This window comes from Hemibagrus wyckioides, linkage group LG23, assembly GCF_019097595.1.
Source record: "Hemibagrus wyckioides isolate EC202008001 linkage group LG23, SWU_Hwy_1.0, whole genome shotgun sequence".
NCBI lineage: Eukaryota > Metazoa > Chordata > Actinopteri > Siluriformes > Bagridae > Hemibagrus > Hemibagrus wyckioides.
This window is the reverse complement of record NC_080732.1, coordinates 10,339,768-10,363,280: the sequence shown is the minus strand read 5'-3', so window position 1 is coordinate 10,363,280 and position 23,513 is coordinate 10,339,768. Positions and strand designations below refer to the sequence as shown.

General features: G+C 38.6%; 1 protein-coding gene across 6 annotated transcripts in view; it reads right to left on the bottom strand.

Annotated features, from left to right (window-relative positions):
• Nucleotides 1–6,263: 6,263 nt before the first annotated feature.
• The window catches only part of tmx3b (thioredoxin related transmembrane protein 3b), a 58,991-nt gene continuing 41,741 nt past the window's right edge, over nt 6,264–23,513 (bottom strand). For 4 of the 6 annotated variants that reach the window (XM_058375772.1, XM_058375773.1, XM_058375769.1 and 1 more), the window contains 2 exons: nt 15,922–15,990; nt 6,264–7,846 (listed from right to left, as the gene is read on the bottom strand). In XM_058375772.1, the coding sequence (XP_058231755.1) occupies nt 7,577–7,846; nt 15,922–15,990 (339 nt within the window). In that variant the 3' untranslated portion in view covers nt 6,264–7,576. The remainder of the gene's footprint in view (nt 7,847–15,921; nt 15,991–23,513) is intronic. The other 2 variants (XR_009203257.1, XM_058375771.1) reach the window with 2 other exon arrangements.

Below are 23,513 nucleotides of genomic sequence, written 5' to 3'. Positions count from 1 at the left end.
ACTAACAGGGTATGATGGTAAATTTATTGCAGCATAATAAGACGGGGAGGAGCCGAAGTCTGCCCCCGTTTTCATATGAAATTTAAAGGGGACTGAGGCGATCACGAATTTGTGTACAGTTCATGGAGAATCGCTGAATTTGTAGGGGGGCTGAGTAGAAATATTAGGGGGCTAAATTTATATAGCTAGATTTATGACGAGTTCACGCCGCACGATTTTCAGAGTGGTCGGATCACGGTTGTTTTCCCACTGCACTACTATCTGGGGAGCATTCAGTCGCTGCTGTGTTCACATTGCACGATGGATCGGTGACAGGAGGTTTCACATTGGGAAATAGGAAGAATCGTCGGCAATTCTGTCTGGTCCGCACACTGCGTTTCACAACCAAACGTACGTGAAAAATAATAAGGAAATAACACAAAATCACACGTGATGTCAGAGTTCTCGCGCGAGATTGGTAATGGAACTCCGCAAAAAGTTCGCGAGCCAAACAGTTGGTTTTGGCCTCGATTGTTGCTGATACCACAGTTCAAGACGCATGTTTTTCTTCGTGTCCTATGTTCGGTAAGTGAAATTATGTAGATATTAAGTTATTTTGTGTGATTATTAAGAGTGAAATATGTTTATTTAAATCCCTGTGGTACGTTTCTATAATAAATGACAACGCAGCCATACTGTAATTACAATATTTCCCGGTCAAACTTTTACAGCGTAGCTATCAAGTAACGATATTTTATTGATGGTTTTGTGATGGTATGATAACTGAGATATTAAATGATTCTGTATTTGATTCGTAATACTGAAACATGTTAGTTAATACACTTAATCATCGTGCAATCGTGTATTTCTGCGGGAAAGAACATGGCAGCCACTTCCAAGACTAGTTAATTTCTGCCCGGTCAACTTGTTTCTTATTTGACCTATGAGAGATACATATTTGATGAAGTCGCTTAATCGTTTTTCTGTGCGAGATACATGACAGCTACTGCTTAACGTTACACCATGTGGGTTATTATTTGCTGGGCAAACGTTGTCAGTGTCGCCATTAATTAAAGAAAAGGCGCAGGTGATGTGATGTGTGATCTACGATGAACCTTAAATGTTTTGAACTGCGAAAGGTGTTAGGCTTTCTTCGTAAGTTGAATACAGGAGGTGGTCTGCCGGAAGCTAGACATTTTATTTTATAAAGTTTTAAATATGGATATTTTTCTTACACAAACATATCGATTCACTTCAGAAGTCCTTTATTAAACCCTTGGAGTCGTTTTATGATGGATGGCTGCATTCATCATAAAGATCATAGGATAAATGTCATTTTTGGGTCACTATCACTTTAACCTGTTTACATTTAAAGAGCCACCTGTGCTCCCATTATTCTAAGCATTTGTCAGAGAATCATGTTGATTTTAAAGCAATAGTTCAAACTAATATGAAAATTTGCAGGAAATGTTCTTACCTTCAGACTACCCAAGATGTAGATGAAGTTGTTTCTTCATATGAAAAGATTTGAAGAAATTTAGCATTACATCACGTGCTCACAAATTGATCCTCTGTAGTGAACAAATGCTGTCCAAACAGCTGATAAAAACATCACAATAATCCACAAGTAATCAACATGTTTGCTGTTTGGACTCATACAGCATCCATTTGCTACGGAGGATCAATTTGTGAGCAAGTGATGTAATGCTAAATTTCTCCAAATCTTTTCAGATGAAGAAACAAACTCCTGAGAGGCCTGAGAGTAAGTACATTTTCATTTTTGGGTGAAGTATTCCTTTAATATATGAATGTGACCAACTTTTTTGTACAGGTCTTCAAAATAATAAACGTCATTTATACTGCATACTTAATGTATACAAAATTCTTTGCAGGAAGCATGTACATTTACATAAACTCAAATGTATGCATGTCAATATAATTTTAGATTAGGGTTAGTGATTAGTTTTTTTCTTAATAAACTTGTGCGCATTCTGATAAACATGCCTTGATGATAAACCTTTGATTCCTGATCATAATACTCTATTTATATCTGTTTTTTCACTAGGTGTCTGATCATCGCAACACTATCCTGGATGTACCAGTGGGGATCTTATTTGATTTGGACACTGATCTTCAGCCCCCCAACTCGTTGCATTTGACTTCTTCAACTGGAATAATTCTTGAAGGCTAAGTGGTGATGGACAAAATGCAGGACCTTCCACAGGCAATGTGTCTTCTCTTCGGTCTAATTTACGCACTAGACCTAAATTACCCAAAATCACTTGCCAACACGTTTGATTTCATCTAGCGTGTACTAATGTCAATGGGACAGAATGCTCTCAAGCCTAGAGTGCAGTCTCTGGCAAACCAGCTTTTTGTTTAAGAAATGTCACTGTGAGACTTTAACACCACCCTTTGTTTTGGATGTTTTCCCCCTGTTACACCTCTGTAGTGTGGTTGTGACTCAATAATATTTCCATTACAGTATAGTCTATATTGTAATATTGTGAAATTTTGGTGAAAGACACTATACATGTTTGTTTTATTTTAGTTTGCACAAGGCATAAACGGTCAAATGTTAGTGTGGCTGTGACCTATTTCCATTTCAGTATAGTGTGTACTGTATATTTATTAATATTGTGACATTTTGTCAATAAACTTAAAGATTAAATATGCTGTTCATTGTTTTATTTCAGTTTGGTGTGCACAAAGCTTGCAGTCAAAAATTTGAACTTCACTGAACATTTCCAGTTAAATTTCCATGTTAACTTAAATATATAAGTAGACTTAAAATTAATGCCAAATTAAGTGAACATAATCGTTTAAGTACACTGAATAAGCAACAAGTTTGGTGAACTGAACAATTTAAGTATAGTCTATATAATCACTAAGTTAAACTTAAACATGCAAATTTTAGAAGAGTCCATTACTCAATTGAATTGAGGGAACGAGTTTACTCAATTTAGTTCAATCAACTTAAGGTTTTCAGTGTACACTGTAAAAAAAAAAATCTGTATATTTTACAGTAAAATACAGGCAGCTGGGTTGCCAGAATTTTACTATAAATTGTACAGACACTGTTCACCATTTTACAGTATGCTTTATTAGCAACCATAAATTTCACAGTTGAACTGTTATTTATTTACAGCAAAAAAGACAGACAGAATGTAAACCTGTTTACAGTAAACTACTGTAACAAATATACTGTAAACCTAATTACAGTCTTTCTCAGATAAAAACCACAACACAACCGCATATCATATTGTATTTTATTGTAAAGTTCAAATTAACGGTAAATTACTGGCAGCTGTGGTTGCCAGAATTTTACCATAAAAAACACAGTACAACACAATGCATTACAGTTGGTTTGCCTAGATTTTACTGTCAACAACGTTTTATGATTAATTACTAAGTGAATAAGGTCCATTGTAAACCAAGGCACAAAAATATCAGTCAGACTAAAGCAAGAAAACATGTACATATTCAGTGTTAACAGTTTGAATTGATCAAATACCTTGTCCAATACTCACAAATTAATAATGAAATCCTAAAAAAAAAAAAAACAGCACGTCCATATGATTGGATAATCCACAGTGAAACAAACATTATGTATCAGGGCTTACTTGCCCTGGCTGAACAAGACAAGTTGAGTCTAGACTTGTGTGAAGACATGGGACAATGGTGACATGACATGATGGACATGATGTCAAGAACCTAAGCTACAGCATGTACTGTCACTAGTTCAGCTTGAGGACTTGCATGTTGTCCACTGTGGGCTGATATGATCCTCTCTGCAGCCAGAAAACATACACAAAGCAAAAGGTTAGATTGTAGGCATCATGCTCAAACACTGCATCAGAGAGATAAACAGCCTTCTAGTAGTTCAAGAAGTGGTTCAAATATGTTAAACTTTGCTCCAATTAATTATACATTAATGAAGGTAATATTTATTAATTAATTAAATAATATAGTTTTGCAGGTTATTTTTTATAACTGATGGTCTCAGGGAGAAAGTTTTCATTTCAGAAACATTTCAAAAGCATTTATTTTATGTCTGTTGGCATGAAGTCTAAACACAGTTGCCTCCACTGAAGCAATCAATAATCAAATTTACTACAACACTGACCAGTAACCAGTCAAACGTACAACCACTTACCAATATTTATCCTGGACAAGACCAGCGTCTGATCAAAAGGGATGATTTGTAGAACAGGAAAGAGATTGATGAGGTCCATTTCAAGAACTGCTGGCAGATGACAGCAACAAAGACTATAAGAAATATATTGCCTTAATTGAAAGTAAAATCATCTCAAGCATTTCTATGTAGGTTGTAAACTACAAACAAATGGCTATATTAAATAAATAAATGGCTAATCAAGTGCCTCACCTGGTAGAACGCGTACCACATACTGTTATTCAGTCAGTCAAGCTTCATTTCCAGCTCAGGCCCTTTGCTGCAAATCATCCCATCTCTCCACTGTGTTTTTACTGCCACTGTCCAAAAAAGCAAAAATGTCAAAAAAAAAAAAAAATAAATAAATTTTTTTTTACAATCTTTAAAATACAAAAAAAAAAATGGTTCGCTTCTTGTAGTTTAGAATCTCACCATGTTCCTGGTCATCACAGCGGGCACGTTGTTTCCTCCAAGTCTATAACCGCTCAGGAGTTTAAATGCATACTTGAAATGTTGCAGAAGTGAAACACTTCAACTTCTTTTTTTTATTTTAATAATTTGTTTAAAATAAAAAAAATCAAAACTGTTCCGTTCACGTGTATGTGTGCGCGACGCCGGACAAACGAGTGTGTTGGTCCGTAAAATTTTGAAAAGCACGTGACTTGAGGCTGAGCTCTGATTGGCTTGTTTCAAATTGTCCTTGAACCCTCCCAGTTTTGTAAGCGAATCAATTTTATTTTTATATATTTGACCTCATGTGATTGGAGCATTCTCAACGAGTCTCATTAGCACATTAGCAGATTGTCAGTTAACAGCCGCAACTGATTGTGATTTTTCTCCGTTCACCGGGTGGGAAACAACCTCAACTAGCACTATAAAATATATTAGAGCATTTGACGTAATATTTCCTTAAAAGAACTCAGGCTTTAATGAGCCATAAACGATAGATATCTACAAAATATGTTTGTGACCATCTCCAAAGCACTTAAATAAACAACGTGGTTTATTTCTGTGAAACCTTCAATGAAGTACAAGTTGCAGCAACAAAAATAAACCGGGGCAATATCAGACACAAACACAACATAAACAAACACAAAACCACCAGAAACACCCAAACAATTACAGCCTATAATTTTTATTTGATATAGCACATTAATGATCAGATTCAACCCATATTTAAACATATTTTAATTTGAAATCAACCTAATTTAACAAACACATTCCATATTTTTAACATTTCTGTAGAAATGAAGGTATGTTTTTGCTGAATGGTGAAAGGTTTTATGTTGTAAATTTAAATAAACATATCACCAAAACCTGTAATTTAGACAGAGTAATACCTTTGATTTTAGGGTAATTACTTGTTTATTACATTATGACATTTTACCGTTATTTTTTGTTCTATTTTCACAGTAACATTGTGTATTTTTTTTTTTTTTTTTTTACATATTAGGACAGTAAAAATAAAAGTACTTACTGTTTCTTTATTTACAGTAATTTGATGTATGTACTACGGTGATATACTATTTTTTTTTCTTTTACTGGATGAACTGATAACCAACAGACAAAGAGGAAAAAGATTTCCATATTTATTTGACTTCTGTCAGCAGACAATATGCATACCAAATAATTAGTCTTTGCAAAACCCATTAACATCAAACACAATAAATTAATAAAGAAATGGTGACATCTTAAAACATGGCTTACGTGAACCTAACTGCAGTTTATGAACTAGCTGTACATGGCATTTTCTTATTATAGAGGACTTCTAACAGTATGTTATTATATATTATAATTTAATGATGCTTAAAAATTTAAAGGATGCATAAAAACATCTTGAATCCCCAGATGGCAGGTAGCTACATAATATAAAAAGGTACAGGCGCTGAAAAGAATTATTTACAACCCCCTACAGTTAATGGTCAGCTTTAAAAATGTTGCCTACCAAATAACATACAAAGAAATAGTTCAGGCCTGGTAGTTTAACTATTTTAAGATTGAAGGCCAAAAAGCTCAAAAAGTTATTCAAAATGCTGATTTTATTTTTAACCATCATATTTGTAACCATCATCATATTACTTCAGAAAATTACCACACATCATTGACAAAATACAGTCTCAAATGACTTTAATGATAAATATAGATTGCCTATAAGTGAAGCCAAACTCTCAACATTGTTTAAAATAAGAAAAAAAAATCATGCAGATGTAACTTTGGGTCATAACGTTTCTTTTGCAGGGAGTAACTGGACTTCATATTCCCAGTGTGTTCAGTGCATACTGTAAATCTAAATCTAAAATGCAGTGCAATGACATTTGCATAACATACAGGCATTCAGAACAGACAGATATAGACTGAATTCATATACACAGATGGGAAGATCTTGGTCAAAAAAAATATTTAAAACATTTTAAATTAATTAACCTGTTCTAATATGTGAAGACATCTTTGTTAAATTAAAGATCTCTCAAAAAAGGCTTTAGCATTAACTGCCCCTCAAACCATAAATAATGCTTCATAAGAAAAGTACAATTAACTTTAACTGTACTGAAAATGGTAATACAAAATTTAGAGAGTACAAAATTTTGAATAAAGTAGATATCTTACTACTTCTATATTCACCAATTGGGCATAAAATAATGGAAAACCCAGACTCAAAACTAGCTTAAAATACACCTGCTTGCATGGCAATGACATAAGCTGAGCCTGTATGTAAAGGCCCCATTAATTTATTTTACATCACATGTAACATTGATTCAAAATACCTTCGCATATCTTGATCAGTCTCTCGGTTTGTTACCACACACACAGAAACCATGACTGGATGATAGTTAGATGCTTGACAAACCTGTCAAATGTCTTTTTCTGTTTTTAGCATATTACCACTTTGCGTTTTGCTTTTTAGCAGGGACATTATACGAAGTCCTATCCTGAGACTTTGTGTTCAAATCTCATACCAGAGCTAGAAAATGGGCAAACTATAGACAATATCTACAGCTAAGATAACTATCAACAACACCAAAGCAGCAAACCAAAGCAAAGGCAATCTGCACAGAGGACATGTATAAACAAGTCCTGGACTAAAACGTTAAACAGAATGACCTGTTTGGCATATAACAGAATGACTGATGAAAGGGGACTTTTACGATTTGCTTACTCAATAATCAGTTTTTAATCCTCTTTATGCCAAGCAGAAAAAACAATCCATTTGGATTTAGATGAACTTCAGAGCTACAATTTCATAAAGAGATGTAAATTAAAAAAAAGAAAAAGAAAAAAAAGGAAATCACTTTTCAAACTCACCTTTTAAACCCTACAGCAGTAAGTCAGAGTTCAGGGGTGTTTAAAAAATCTGAAACTGAGTAAATGTTTAATGTTTGCATTAAATGTCATCTTCCTTTGCATCCATGCACCTCCCCAGCGTTAATCAAGCTTTTTATCTGCTGCACTCTTTTCAACTTGCTCTTCTTCTGCCTCATTGTCCTCTCCTAAGTCCTTGAGTTCTGCAGCCATGTGCCGTCCCACATCTAGTTCATCCTCTTCGTCATCCTCATCTGTCTGTCCTTCTCGCTTTATCAGCTCTGCTTCATCATCTGACTCGGCTGTGCATATACCATAGCACATTAGGCTAATCACACCTAATGGCAAGCCAAAGAGGAAACAGGCCAGGACTGGAGAACTGCGGAAGACAGACTGAGACAAACACACAGAGACACAGTAATGTAATACATTATGAAACATTAATGTGGCATTGTATAAAATATGCATCTACACACAAATTAGAACAAAAATTATATCAAATTAAACTCATACTATTTTTAAGTAGGGTGAAAGGAGAGCCTCCTGATCTACAGAAAATATCTTAGGGCTGTTAGATCAGTATATCCCTCCAACCTAATTGAAGACAGTCAAAAAAACAGACTATTAAGTTAAAAACAGAAAATTTGATAACTAACAATATTATTACATCAGATAAGTGTTTGGAATGTCTCGGTCCCTGTGAGTGAATAATTTAGTTTCACTTATTATTCACTTCTTCAAAATGCACAAAATCCCTTACCTACATGTTTCTTCAAACAGATACACCAGCAGCAACAGAGCCCCATAGGCCTCATCACAGCATAGAGACAGCATTGATTAAAGTGGTAAATGACCTTCTACTGGCCTTTGATTTGAGTGCTGTGTCTCCTTGTTGGTGTTGCTTGAGTTGTTGACACCAATTATCATATTCTACTTGACAGTCCATAGAATGTTGTTAAGTTAAGGCAACAGCCCTCTCCTGTAGCATGTCTTATTTGACTGATCATTATCAGTTTGTAGATGTAAATATATATATATATATACAAATACAAATATATACATACACCATATTGCCAAAAGTATTCGCTCACCCATCCAAATAATCAGAATCAGGTGTTCCAATCACTTCCATGGCCACAGGTGTATAAAATCAAGCACCTAGGCATGCAGACTGTTTTTACAAACATTTGTGAAAGAATGGGTCGCTCTCAGGAGCTCAGTGAATTCCAGCGTGGAACTGTGATAGGATGCCACCTGTGCAACAAATCCAGTCATGAAATTTCCTCGCTCCTAAATATTCCACAGTCAACTGTCAGCTGTATTATAAGAACGTGGAAGTGTTTGGGAACGACAGCAACTCAGCCACGAAGTGGTAGGCCACGTAAACTGACGGAGCGGGGTCGGCGGATGCTGAGGCGCATAGTGCGAAGAGGTCGCCAACTTTCTGCAGAGTCAATCGCTACAGACCTTCAAACTTCATGTGGCCTTCAGATTAGCTCAAGAATAGTGCGCAGAGAGCTTCATGGAATGGGTTTCCATGGCCGAGCAGCTGCATCCGAGCCATACAGCACCAAGTGCAATGCAAAGCGTCGGATGCAGTGGTGTAAAGCACGCCGCCACTGGACTCTAGAGCAGTGGAGACGCGTTCTCTGGAGTGACGAATCGCGCTTCTCCATCTGGCAATCTGATGGACGAGTCTGGGTTTGGCGGTTGCCAGGAGAACGGTACTTGTCTGACTGCATTGTGCCAAGTGTAAAGTTTGGTGGAGGGGGGATTATGGTGTGGGGTTGTTTTTCAGGAGCTGGGCTTGGCCCCTTAGTTCCAGTGAAAGGAACTCTGAATGCTTCAGCATACCAAGACATTTTGGACAATTCCATGCTCCCAACTTTGTGGGAACAGTTTGGAGCTGGCCCCTTCCTCTTCCAACATGACTGTGCACCAGTGCACAAAGCAAGGTCCATAAAGACATGGATGACAGAGTCTGGTGTGGAGGAACTTGACTGGCCTGCACAAAGTTCTGACCTCAACCCGATAGAACACCTTTGGGATGAATTAGAGCGGAGACTGAGAGCCAGGCCTTCTCGTCCAACATCAGTGTGTGACCTCACAAATGCGCTTCTGGAAGAATGGTCAAAAATTCCCATAAACACGCTCCTAAACCTTGTGGACAGCCTTCCCAGAAGAGTTGAAGCTGTTATAGCTGCAAAGGGTGGACCGACGTCATATTGAACCCTATGGATTAGGAATGGGATGTCACTTAAGTCTTATGCGAGTCAAGGCAGGTGAGCGAATACTTTTGGCAATATAGTGTGTATATATATATATAAAAAAAAAAAAAAAAAAAAATAATATATATATATATATAAAACACCTCTGGGTAAAGTTATTCATAAACATCGTACAATTTTACACTGTTATGCTGTTGACACAGTTATTTGTTTCAGCAAAGCCAGATGAGAGGCACCAGCTTAATAAAGCTGAAGAATGTGTGAAGGACAGTGAATGCCAACTTCTGCCTACTTAATTCTGACAATACAGAAGTGCTTGTACAAGGATCACTTGCAGCCAGAAGTAAGCTTTCTGATCATATATAACTCTGGGTGAACTTTCTGTTTTATCATCATTGATTCCAGTCTTTCATTTGAAGCTCGTGTAGAAAACTAGTTCATGCATTTGTTACCTTTTTTATGTTGGCTATTGCAAGGCCCTATTGTCTGGATGTTCCAGCAGGTGCATAAGCAAACTCCAGTTAGTTCAAAATGCAGCACCTAGAGTCCTAACTAGAACCAGAAGATATTAACACATCACTAATTGTACCCACACTGCACAAGCTCCCAGTCAAATTTCAAATTGATTACAAAATAATATTACTGACCTATAAAGCACTAAATGTGTCACAGTAAGTGAGCAAACTTTTTTTTTTTTTTAATGATCCATCACACTTACTTCAATCAAAAGGTGCAATCTATTTGTTGGTACTGTAGACAGTACCTTAAGTAGTAAAAGCTATAGCAGGGAAGTTTAGATGTTGTTGACCCCTACTCTTGCATGTTGACTCAGGTTTGCTGACAGTGGAGTGGCTGGACGCTTTACGTACAAGGACGCCCACATGTCTGCATCCTCTTCTGGCTCTTTCTTTTAGTTATGCAGTCTTATACAGTGTTTCTGGAGTCCCTGTTTGCACTCTGCCCACAAAACATTGTCTTTAACAATTTCATGCATAATACTGTCTCTCTGTGTCCCTCTCTTGTTCGGTCGAGCTACTCATGAAACTTCTAAGAACCCAGTGATCCTGACCGCTTCTGCTCTCTGGACCTGCATTTTCCATACAGATATCCTACTTCTGGTTTGCAGCCTCATCAATTTGAGGGTGTGCACTGCTGCTGAGGATGGCCCCACATGGACTTCCTGAAGATACATGAGACTGCTGTGGAGTACCACTTGGAGACCAGGGTGGTGGCCTTGAACTACTATTGGTAGGGTTAGTTTTGTGAAAGGGTCTCCATCATTAAACATTTGATGGCTTAAGCAGGAAAATATGTTAACTCTATAATGATAAATTATGTTAAAAATATAGTTTAGAAATTAAGCTGTGCTCATACTTAGTTGCTCAAAAGCTCCTGGTTACACAATTTCACTTGACTATATACAGCTATAGAAAATACATTATTTATAAACACACTCTCTGGTGTCACCCATATGCATGCAAGTTCTTTTCTGAGTCTGTTCCTCTCAAGGTTTCTTCCTCATTTTGTCTCAAAGTTTTCACTTGCCATTGTTTCCTCTTGCTTACTCATTCAGAACAAATCTAAATTAAATGTTTACAATTTATAAAATTTGTTCTTAATTTTTAAAGATTCTTGAAAGAAGCTTTAAAAGCACTGTTAAAAAGCACTATACAAATACATTTTAATTCAACTGACAGTGGTTACTGGGATGTCCAACCTTTTAGACATAATCTGACACCCTGTTCCTAAGCTATAAATTTTATATTTTACATTTTAATTTCCTGCGAATGTTTCTTAGTCTTCATTTAATACTCCTCTCCTTCATATTGGCAGTATCTTCAATAACAGTTCAACTTAGGAGGGTTTAATCAGCTGGAAGCTGCTTTAAAATTTCACAGGTCATTTTTTTTTTTTGTTAGATTTTTAATAACAATAATTAATTTTGACCTTGGCTTCAGTGTAAGATAACATGAGTTTACAAAAATTACTGACAGGAAGAATGTGTATTAATCATTTGCTATCCAGACAAATCTGATGAACTCAATGGGGACTGAATACTTTTGCAAGGAACTTTAGGTTGCACTCTACTGCAATGAAGAACAAGGTCAATAACATGTTTCTGCCTCTGCTATCCATTTAAAATAAACTACAAATAGGGGCCAGGCAAATCACACCAGAGGCAGCTATTTTTCACCAATTTACCCAGAACACTAAAGCAACCACATACTAAAAAACTTTGATTACTGCAAATACTGTAAAGTGTATGCTACCATACATACATTTGGGTTTGGCTGATGGCTTCCATGCTTTTGAAATAACCTAGTCCACACAGTAAAAGTCAACTTAAATGTTAGCACAATAGTGCAATACAACAAATTCAATACAAGAATGGAGGGTGGAGTCGAAGGAAGTAAGTGGTAAGGACCTATGCTGAATTATAATAATGAAGAAGTGAGCAGTGGCAGAGATAAAAGAGGAAGAGATGAGATGAGAGAGTCTGCCTGTTGTTTCCACTGTTCTGAACTCTCTGAACTAGCTACAATCACATTAAAAGATGAGTCAGGGGCTCATCATTTTGTTGTGTGCATTTTGTTATTTTCTTCAACCAAAGTAACCTTTTGCCCCAATTTCAGTCAAATATTAAATAACTGATTAAATGGACTCTATAACATTCTCTATAATATGCACTACATTCTGACTGGGTAGATAAAAATCATAAAGATCTCAAACATGAGGTCTTCATGTGCTAAATGAGTACTTCTCAGGTCCTTTTAGTGACCAACACAGCGGTACTGTGTCAAGGACAACCCATATAGATACATGCTTTACAAAAATTAACTTTGGTGTTTCAAGTAATTTATTTCACTCGTGTTTATTTACATTTTACATTCCTGATCTCACATTTCTGCCAGTTTTGCTTGGGGAGAACATACCTTTTCTATATATATACACTGCTCAAAAAATTAAAGGAACACTTTTTAATTGGAGTATAGCATCAAACCAATTAAACCCCTGGGATATTGATCTGGTCAGTTAAGTACCAGTGGAGGCTGCTAATCAGTTTCAACTGCTTTGGTGTTAAAGAAATTAACAAAAGGTGCACTAGATGGGCAACAATGAGTTGACCCCCAAAATTGGAATGGTTTTACAAGTAGAGGCCACTGACATTTTTTCCTCTTTTCTGACTGTTTTTCACTGGTTTTGCTAGGGTCAGTGTCACTACTGGTAGCATGAGGTGATACCTGGACCCTACACAGGTGGCACAGGCAAGTTCAACTACTACAGGATGGCACATCAATATGTGCCATTGCCAGAAGGTTTGCTGTGTCTCCCAGCACAGTCTCAAGAGAATGGAGGAGTTTCCAGGAGACAGGCAGTTACTCTAAGAGAGCTGGACAGGGCCCTAAGGTCCTTAACCCATCAACAGGGCCGGTTGCCTTTGTGCAAGGAGGAACAGGATGAGCACTGCCAGAGCCCTAAAATATGACCTCCAGTAGGACACTGGTGTGAATGTCTTTTACCAAACAATCAGAAACAGACTTCATGAGGGTGGCCTGAGGGCCCAATGTCCTCTAGCGGGTCCTGTGCTCACCGCCTGGCACCGTGGAGCTTGATTGTCATTAGCCATTAAGCTCGATTGTCATTTGCCATTGAGCTCGATTGTCATTTGTCATTGCCTTTGATCTGAAGCTAGAATTGTTAAATATTAGATTTCTTTCATCTGAAGCACTTATTTTTAATGAAACTATTACTGGTCAGGAGTTAATGTATACACAGTGTTTAACAGAAACATGAATTTGCAGATTTCATTTTAAACCTAGTTGTTTACCTTTGTGTACCTCTCAGACAACATTTCCAGGACACTACGCACCATCTGTCTGGTGAGCCATACCTTAGATCACACTTGTAATAGCCACGGTTCAACTCACCATACTGATACAAGTGCACACATAGCTCGTCCTACAGAAACTGTGCATGTTCAAATAGTGAGATCAAAGAATAATTTCGTTAAAAGTTCTCGAAATAATCTAATCACCATAAAACAGCTAAATAAGCAAACAAAAACTATTTCTAAAGTTTGGGCTTCTCAACTTTAGATTCATTGCACCTAAAGCACTTATTGTTAATGAAATGGTCTCAGATTATAGCCTTGATGCACTCTGCCTTACCAAAACCTGGCTTATACCAAATGAATACACTGGTCTGAATGAGTCTACTCCATCAGGATATTCCTATAAGCATGAACCCTGTCAGAGTGATCGTGGAGGTGGTGTTGCAACTATCTATAACAATTTTCTTACTGTTACTCAGAAAACAGGACCCAGGTTTAACTAATTCGAAGTGCTTATCCGTAATGTTGCACTCACTGATATACATCATAAATCCCTGCTATATCTTGCTCTGGCCACCGTATATAGACCCCCGGGGCCCTACGTTGATTTTGCATATCTACTGTCAGACCTATTGATTAATTTTGACAAAGTGTTGATTGTAGGAGACTTTAATATCCATGTATAGATGATGCTAATGATGCTTTAACCAAAAACAGCCTTCTTCCACCTTAGAAATATTGCCAAGATTAGAAACATTTTATCTGATGCAGAACAGGTAGTTCATGCATTCATGACCTCCAGACTGGACTACTGTAATGCATTACTAGGTGGTTGTCCCGCATCTGCAATAAAAAAGCTACAGTCCGGAATGCAGCTGCCAGAGTTATTACTATGTTAAGAATATATGAACATATAACCCCAATATTATCATCCCTGCATTGGGTACCTGTTCAGTTTAGAATTGATTACAGCACTACTTGCATACAAGGCTCTAAATGGTTCAGCTCCCACATATCTAGCCAGTCTTCTAACACGTTACAACCTACCATGCTCCTAAACTTTGGAATAGCCTTTCTGAGAGTGTATGGAGCTCAGACACAGTCTCCCAGTTTAAACATAGATTAAGGCCATATCTCTTTAGCCTGGCATACACATAATTCATCCCATAACCTTGTACTAGAGTACATCAGATCAAATGCACATTATCATAGAGTGCTGCTAATAACATGAACGGCAGCTACGCTAATTCCTTTCCACCTGTTCCTTTTTCTACCCATCCCGAGGCATCTGGAGATTGTGCTAGCTCCAGTAGACAAAGGCCAACCCTGTGAGGATCCTGAGGCATCCAGAGACAGACCAGCTCTAGATTCTGCTTCGTGAGGATTTGGGTAAAAAAAACCAAAAACACTGCCAACCCTATGTGGACTTCAAGGATGACAACAACCTCCTAATTAATTCACACACTTACATTCTACATATGCTGTATCTGAATCACACTACTGACTGTACACGATTGCAGAAAGGACATTGTTCATATCACACTCTATAGTGTTTAGAATAATTTATAAATCACACTCTCCAGTGTCACCCAAATGAGGATGGGTTCCCTTTTGAGTCTGGTTCCTCTCAAGGTTTCTTCCTCATACCATCTAAGGGAGTTTTACCTTGCTAGAGTCGCCTCAGGCTTGCTCACTAGGGATGATTTTGTCTAACATCTATTTTTTGCACTATGTTTTTTGTTTTTTATGTTCTGTAAAGCTGCTTTGAGACAATGTTCATTGTTAAAAGAAATAAAATTGAATTGATTGAAAAGCTACCTTTGAGAACAGCAGTTGTGTCCATCCTAAATTCTGTAGGGCTAATCAGAAGGTAATAGGATACACTCATAATGGAGGTCACATTTGATCTCATTCTAATATTTGAATTAAATATAGAAAATATAGTCACATTTCCACACTCACTTAAAAACTTTCTTAGACATGATATATGCACTTTGCCACATTATTGTGTAAAATGTACATTTTCGTCTGCTACTGCAATAACTGGATCACCATATGATCCCACAGAACTTGCCTATACTGCCCTTCCCAAAACGTTTCTGTTACAGTAGCAAACCAAACCCCTTTTAAAAATATCCTAATTTCTGTTGATTTCCAATTTGGTTCCTTTCAAGGATTCTTTAAAGGTTTCTTCCTCATATTGTCTCAGGGAATACAGCAATTATTTGACAATTTAGGCATGTGTTATTTGAACACTGGTATTTTGAGGGAATAAAATCTATTTCAGTCACTGAGAATTGTCCAGAGAAAGACATTTACTTAGATTTAGATTTACACAATGGTATCCAGATATTAACTAAATTCAACCCATACTTGTCATGTCATGATTAATTGAGGTAATCACTCACCATAATGGTGGATCTGGCATCATAGGCCACACGCTTGAGTCTCTGGAAAAATCCGTCTCCTCCGTAAGCCTGTCCATGTAAATACAAAGAAAATAAAAGTGGTCTTCTAAATATTTTTATTTATTAATATTTTTATTTATTTTAAAACAAATCATGGTGATAATAATGGTGATAATAATATGTAATAATAATAATAATAATAATAATAATAATAATAATAATAATAATAATAACAATAACAACAACTATTCAAACATCAGCTTGGTTAATCCGTCAGTTCAACCAAGTGGCAAAAAGGTTGCTTGCATCAGTGTCTCCATATTATGTTATTCTAAGTAATGCTGGATATTTGAAACTGGGAATTACCAAGCAATTACCAAATATCTACTTTTTAGATATTGATATTTTACTAAATATAGCTGTCAGATGTTTTGTAAGATTTAAGCTTTCTTTAGTTTTGTTGGCTTTTATTTCAACGTTCCAAAAAAGCTGTGCACTCCGAGATGATTCTCAAAGGGATACTTCTCAGAGATAATGTCAAATTCATGTTCTGTCTTATCCACTGAAATATGAGCCCTTGGCTGAAAATTCAATATTTGCTTAAAGAAGCCATTCTGATTTTCTGATATCCAAACAAATGTGCATGACAGATACATACTTACTACAAACCTACTCAAGAATTATAAAAGCTGGCTCTTGTGGCACTTACATCTTTATGGACAAGATGGAAATGTGGCAAGTAGCATGCAGAGGCCACTCTAGATCCAAAATGGTGCTATTCACGTTTTTTGCTTTACTTTTCACGGTACATGGACACCAAAAAAAGCGGTGTTCATATATGACCAAAAGACGCTAATACAGTACAGAAATCATGCGACAGCCAACCTGCACAATGATGTGCTGGAGAATTTTCACAATTTCAGCTTGCTGAATAGACCAGGCCTGTACTTGTTTCTAATTACTGCTCATCACTTGTGGAGTCTGTTTTCATTGGAGTGTACCTTCCCTCCAGCGCAAATGCTAAGACGGCACTTTGTGAAATCTATGGGGCAAATATTGATCTGCAAAATGCTCACCCCAACAACTATCAATCATTGTCAGAGATTTCAATCATGCAAATCCTAAATCAGTGCTCCATAAATTCCATAAGCATGTGGAATTAGAGGGCAAACATGCTGTACTTTGTTTACACAAACATCCCAAGTGTGTACCGTGCAGAGTCCTGCCCCCACCTTGGCTACTCAGACCACATATTCATTACACTAATTCCAGCATACAGACCACTCTCCATACGCTCTAAGCCAGTTCTGAAGCAGGTTAAAACCTAAAAATCAGGAGCCATCTCTGCTCTTCAGGACTGTTTTGAGTGCATTGACTGCATGCACTGAGAGGCTGTAACCATCAGCTATTCCACCAACTTGGAGGAGTACACAGCATCAGTGACCAGCTACATCGAGGCATCAAAAAGACAAAGCACACACATGCATAAAGAATCCACAGCCACTTCTGTGACGGTGGCAACACCCGGTGCACGTAGCAAGGCATACAGGGGATCACTATCTACAGGTCAAGTTCACTACCTGACAGTGATGTGTCCCTTCCTGATGTGCTGACCAACTTCTATGTTGGTGCAGAACAACGTGGCTGTGAGGAAAACCACTACTCGTCCCAACGACCTGGTGCTCTGTCTAACCAAGGCTGATGTGAAGAGAAATCTATGCAGAGTTAACCCATGGAAGTCTGCTGGACCAGACAACATTCCTGGTAGAGTGCACAGAACAACTAGTGGATATCTTCAATGAGATCTTCAACATTTCTCTGAGCAGCACCCTACATGCCTACCTACAAAGAGTACCTCCATCGTCCCTATTCTGAAGTCTGCGGAGTCCTGCCTCAATGACTATCCCATTGCACTCACACCTATCGTTACGAAGACCCTGCTGCTATCTTCACTAGACCTGACAGCCAGTAATGCTTCTCTGAATGTTGACAAAACAAAAGAGATAGTTGTTGACTTCAGAAGAGCAGAGAGTGAACATTGATGGATCCTCCGTGAATATCGCCACGAGCACCAAATTCTTTGGTGTTCACCTGGCAGAGAACTTCATATGGTCACTTAACACCAGCTCCATCAGCAAGAAAGCCCAGCATGGTCTCTACTTTCTGTAAAAGCTGAGGAAAGACCACCCCCACCACCCATCCTGACCACATTTTACAGAGGGATCATTGAGAGCATCCTGAGCAACCTGGCTTAGCATCACTGCCTGGTATGGGAATTGTACCATCTCTGATCGCAAGACCCTAAAACAAATAGCGAGGAGAGCAGAGAACATCAACAGAGTCTCTCTTCTTTCCATCAAGGACATTTACACCATACACTGCATCCACAAAGCCAACAACATTGTGGATGACCCCACACACTCTCTTCACCCTTCTGCCACCTGGGAAAAAGGTACTGAAGGATTCGGGCCCTCAGAACCAGCCTGTACAATTTACCCAAGCCATCAGACTTCTCAATACCAATAACCAGACTGAACTGAAAACACATACACACACACACACACATACTCATATTGAATTTACATCTACACTATATTGCCAAAAGTATTCGCTCACCCATCCAAATAATCAGAATCAGGTGTTCCAATCACTTCCATGGCCACAGGTGTATAAAATCAAGCACCTAGGCATGCAGACTGTTTTTTACAAACATTTGTGAAAGAATGGGTCGCTCTCAGGAGCTCAGTGAATTCCAGCGTGGAACTGTGATAGGATGCCACCTGTGCAACAAATCCAGTCGTGAAATTTCCTCGCTCCTAAATATTCCACAGTCAACTGTCAGCTGTATTATAAGAACGTGGAAGTGTTTGGGAACGACAGCAATTCAGCCACGAAGTGGTAGGCCACGTAAACTGACGGAGCGGGGTCAGCGGATGCTGAGGCGCATAGTGCGAAGAGGTCGCCAACTTTCTGCAGAGTCAATCGCTACAGACCTCCAAACTTCATGTGGCCTTCAGATTAGCTCAAGAACAGTGCGCAGAGAGCTTCATGGAATGGGTTTCCATGGCCGAGCAGCTGCATCCGAGCCATACATCACCAAGTGCAATGCAAAGCGTCGGATGCAGTGGTGTAAAGCACGCCGCCACTGGACTCTAGAGCAGTGGAGACGCGTTCTCTGGAGTGACGAATAGCGCTTCTCCATCTGGCAATCTGATGGACGAGTCTGGGTTTGGCGGTTGCCAGGAGAACGGTACTTGTCTGACCGCATTGTGCCAAGTGTAAAGTTTGGTGGAGGGGGGATTATGGTGTGGGGTTGTTTTTCAGGAGCTGGGCTTGGCCCCTTAGTTCCAGTGAAAGGAACTCTGAATGCTTCAGCATACCAAGACATTTTGGACAATTCCATGCTCCCAACTTTGTGGGAACAGTTTGGAGCTGGCCCCTTCCTCTTCCAACATGACTGTGCACCAGTGCACAAAGCAAGGTCCATAAAGACATGGATGACAGAGTCTGGTGTGGAGGAACTTGACTGGCCTGCACAGAGTCCTGACCTCAACCCGATAGAACACCTTTGGGATGAATTAGAGTGGAGACTGAGAGCCAGGCCTTCTCGTCCAACATCAGTGTGTGACCTCACAAATGCACTTCTGGAAGAATGGTCAAAAATTCCCATAAACACACTCCTAAACCTTGTGGACAGCCTTCCCAGAAGAGTTGAAGCTGTTATAGCTGCAAAGGGTGGACCGACGTCATATTGAACCCTATGGATTAGGAATGGGATGTCACTTAAGTTCATATGCGAGTCAAGACAGGTGAGCGAATACTTTTGGCAATATAGTGTATGTTTAAAGCACTACTCATATAAAACTCTGTTTATATGCTGTTTCATTTCACTATGCACTGAGTCAGCTGTATGGTTAAAATGACAAACTTCTTGACTTAAAACTAAATAATACTGCCACTCTTAAAAATAAAAATTTAAATTACTTAATTCATCAATTTTATTACTAATAACCACTCATAACTAGCATTTTGAAATACTAGTTATTGTATAGAATTATATTGTTTATAATATAATTATATTGTTTGTAGTATTATTTCTTGAAGGTTGTATTCTGCCATATGTTATATAGAATATAGCCCCCAAGTTTTATTTGGGAAGGACCACATTCATAGACCTGAAATTATGCATGCATAAACTCTTATTCTAGAACTATATGCATTCCAAACAGACAACCTGATTGGCACCCTGAAGAAAAAAAAATCAAGATCAAAAGACCAGCCAGTCTAACTGTCTAGCTTCTACAGTTTGTTTGTTTAAAGGTATTACAACATTTACTCTAGTAATCTTCAAATCCTTCAAGAAAACATTCTACGATAAATGGAAACATGATCTTCCACACCAATTCTTCTCAGTAGCAGAACACTTTACAGATACCCAGTCTATAGAACATTCTATGGGTATTCCCATTGCATTAGCATTATTTTTGGTACATGCTTTTAGAGATATAAAGACAACCCTTTGAAGCATATGTGCCATTAGTGCTGGAACCACTGGTTTAGTACTTGCTCTTAAAACTGTAAACTTTTGGCAATTTTCCCAATTTCAGGAATAGTGAATAAAACTAGTACATTTACATTACAACAGCACAATACAAAAGAAAAGAAAAAAAGAGATTATATGTTACAGATAATTTATATATTTCTTCAAATGAGTAGTTGCAAGTAGTAAAACTGGGGATGTTCCTAAATTTGAAACATTTTGAAGAGTAAAAGCAACATCTGGTGTTGTTTCAAGAGACATGTTTCAAGTCTCTGTCTACAGTTATGAAATTTCTTCTATCTATGAGAATAAAATTTTGTCAATAAAAAATGTCAAATAGAACTTTGCTATGAGATGAACAACATGCTACCCAGTCAGTGCATCATTCACTGTACTAAAAAACTGAAAAAAGAAGCATAAAAAATAGCCAAAAATAGTGTTCACATAAAATAAGATTAGAAAATGTATCACGACATGCTACATTCAGTCATCAGTCAGATTGCACAATCCTTTGTTTCACTAGCAGCATGTTATACTTTAGTTTTACTGAGTGTGGTTATTGCTGTGGAAGAGAAGCTGTTTCTGAATCTTCAAAAACAGCTTCTAAGCAATCTGCAAGATGGCACCACAGGTGGCCGTCCCAGTGTGCAGCTCTCCAGTGTTTGTAATGGTTTGTTAGTTTTTGTTGTACGTCCCAGGAATCAACACCACAATGTCCACATGTAAACGTGATATTTATTAACAAAAGCTTGTGATTAATACAAGAAACTTTTACACACTAGACACAGCGCACGTGCGTTTTTCTGATACCTAGAGCCAATGAGGGACAGCCTGTTCTTAAAGAGCCCTAACACATTTTTGGTGCATCACATTAAAATACACAATGTGTTGTTAAACAGATCATTTATCACAATGATCTACATCCCCTTTCTTTAGCTGAAACCTCCTATCCAAAGAAATAAAAGCATTTCACGATGAACAAATTTGGCATGACAAACTCGGTCAATGACTAAGAACATGGATGACTACTATTATAACAATGTAACCATTGCAGTAAAAAAAATTGAACTGCTGCAAACACAAATCTAAAGATGATCTCTGTATGCATTAAGAAAAACATGACCAATAGAATGATATCGGCAACATAGCAATGGCCACAATAAACACAACTGGCATCTATTCTAAATAATAACCACAGTGCCCCTAGATCCAGCACTAGTAGAACTCACTGTTCATATCTAGGATTAGGCTTGCAAATACGACCTGAAATGTGTTCTGTAGGGTGCACTGCTGACCTTGGTGGAGGACTGTACTGTGTGCTTTGGCAAGTCAGTAGGTGTGGATTCCGGTTGTGGGAGGTGTATTTGTGGTGAATGTGGTGCAGGGGGAGCACAGTCTTGTGTATGTGTAATGGTATTTTGAGAGTCAATGTCCTCATGAGAGAGCCATGATGGAGGGGGCTCTGCAATGGGAAGGATGTGGCGTCAGTTTCTCCTGTATGTTCTCCCAATGCATTGGATTGTGTAGGACTGAGGCTCGTTGTTCACCTCCTTTACTGTACCAAGGTGGTTGTATCCTTTTGGGGTTTGCATTCTGACAATTTGTCCCTCTGCCACTGGTTGCAGTGGACGACTTGAGGCATCATTGTATCGCTTTTGGGTCATCCTCTTATGGAGGAGTTGTGCAGTGATTTGCTGGGCATCTTTGGGAGCTGGTTCTAACAGCTTGGAGTTGATGGGAATGGTTGACCGTGTCTGTCGTGACAAAAGGCGTTGTGCAGGGGAACCTAATGTCAGGTCACGAGGAATGTTTCTCAGATTTAGGAGATTTAGGAATACATCTGTCCCATCTCTGTGAGATTTCTCCATCAGCTGTTTGGCACTGCGAACTGCTCTCTCTGCCAGGCCGTTGCGGGAACTGTGGACTACTGGTGACATGGATAAAGTCCCACTGTTTAGCAAAATCTCTGAATTGTTGACTTGTGTACTGTCTGGCATTATCAGAAATGAGTATGTGCAGTGTGCCATGCACCGAGAAATGTCTTTTCAATTTCCTGATCACAGCTGAGGATGTCATATCACAGAGAAGGTCTATTTCCTACCAACCTGAGTACACAAGCACCAGGTAGCTTTGCCCATGCCATTCGAACATATCTGTTGCCACAGTAGACCCAGGCAGGTCTGGAACTGGGTATGGTTTTAGTGGTTCTTTCTGTTGATGTGGCTTTTTGCTGTTACAGACTGAGCATGTGAGAAGTTCCGCTGTGATATCAGCCGTCATCGTTGGCCAGAAAATGATACCTTTTGCTCTGTGCTTGGTAGCTTCCAAACCAGGATGACCTCTGTGGACTATACCGATGTAGTTCATCTAGTTCATCTCTGTAAGGAAAGTATGGACGCATAGCTGGGCACAAACCATGTTCCTTACTCGGCCAACCTTGTTGAATCACAGTGCTGAGAGCCTGTAGCACCTCATCCTCTGCTGTTTGCTTTCTGAGTTCCTCCAGTTGAGCAGTGGAGATGTAATTGATGGACATGACCTCAAATGTGTCATTTTCAACATCTGGAGGGACTTCTGTGTTTGGAGCATGAGACAGGGTGTCCGCTAAATACATGTGCTTACCCTTCTTGTACACCACAGTGATGTTGTAGCATTGTAACCTGAGCATCATTCTCTGTAATCGTGCAGGGGCTGTGTGAATGGTCTGTTTCGACGATTGTTGGCTTCCCATACATGTAATCCCTGAATTTGGTACAGGCGAATACGACAGCAAGTAGCTCCTTTTCAATCTGTGCATATTGCGTCTCTGTGTGTGCACAAGATGCGTACGCAACTGGTCTGACATCCTGCATACATGCAGCACCGAGTCCAAAACATGAGGCATCACAGGTTAATGTGACTGGCTTTTTTACGTCATAGTATGATAAAACAGGTGGGGTGGTCAGACATGCTTTGAGGGTATCAAATGCGTGTTGGTGCTGCTGGTACCAGCACCATGCAATTTCTTTGTGGGTCAGCTTCCTTAGGGGTGCAGCAACATCACTAAAGTTTG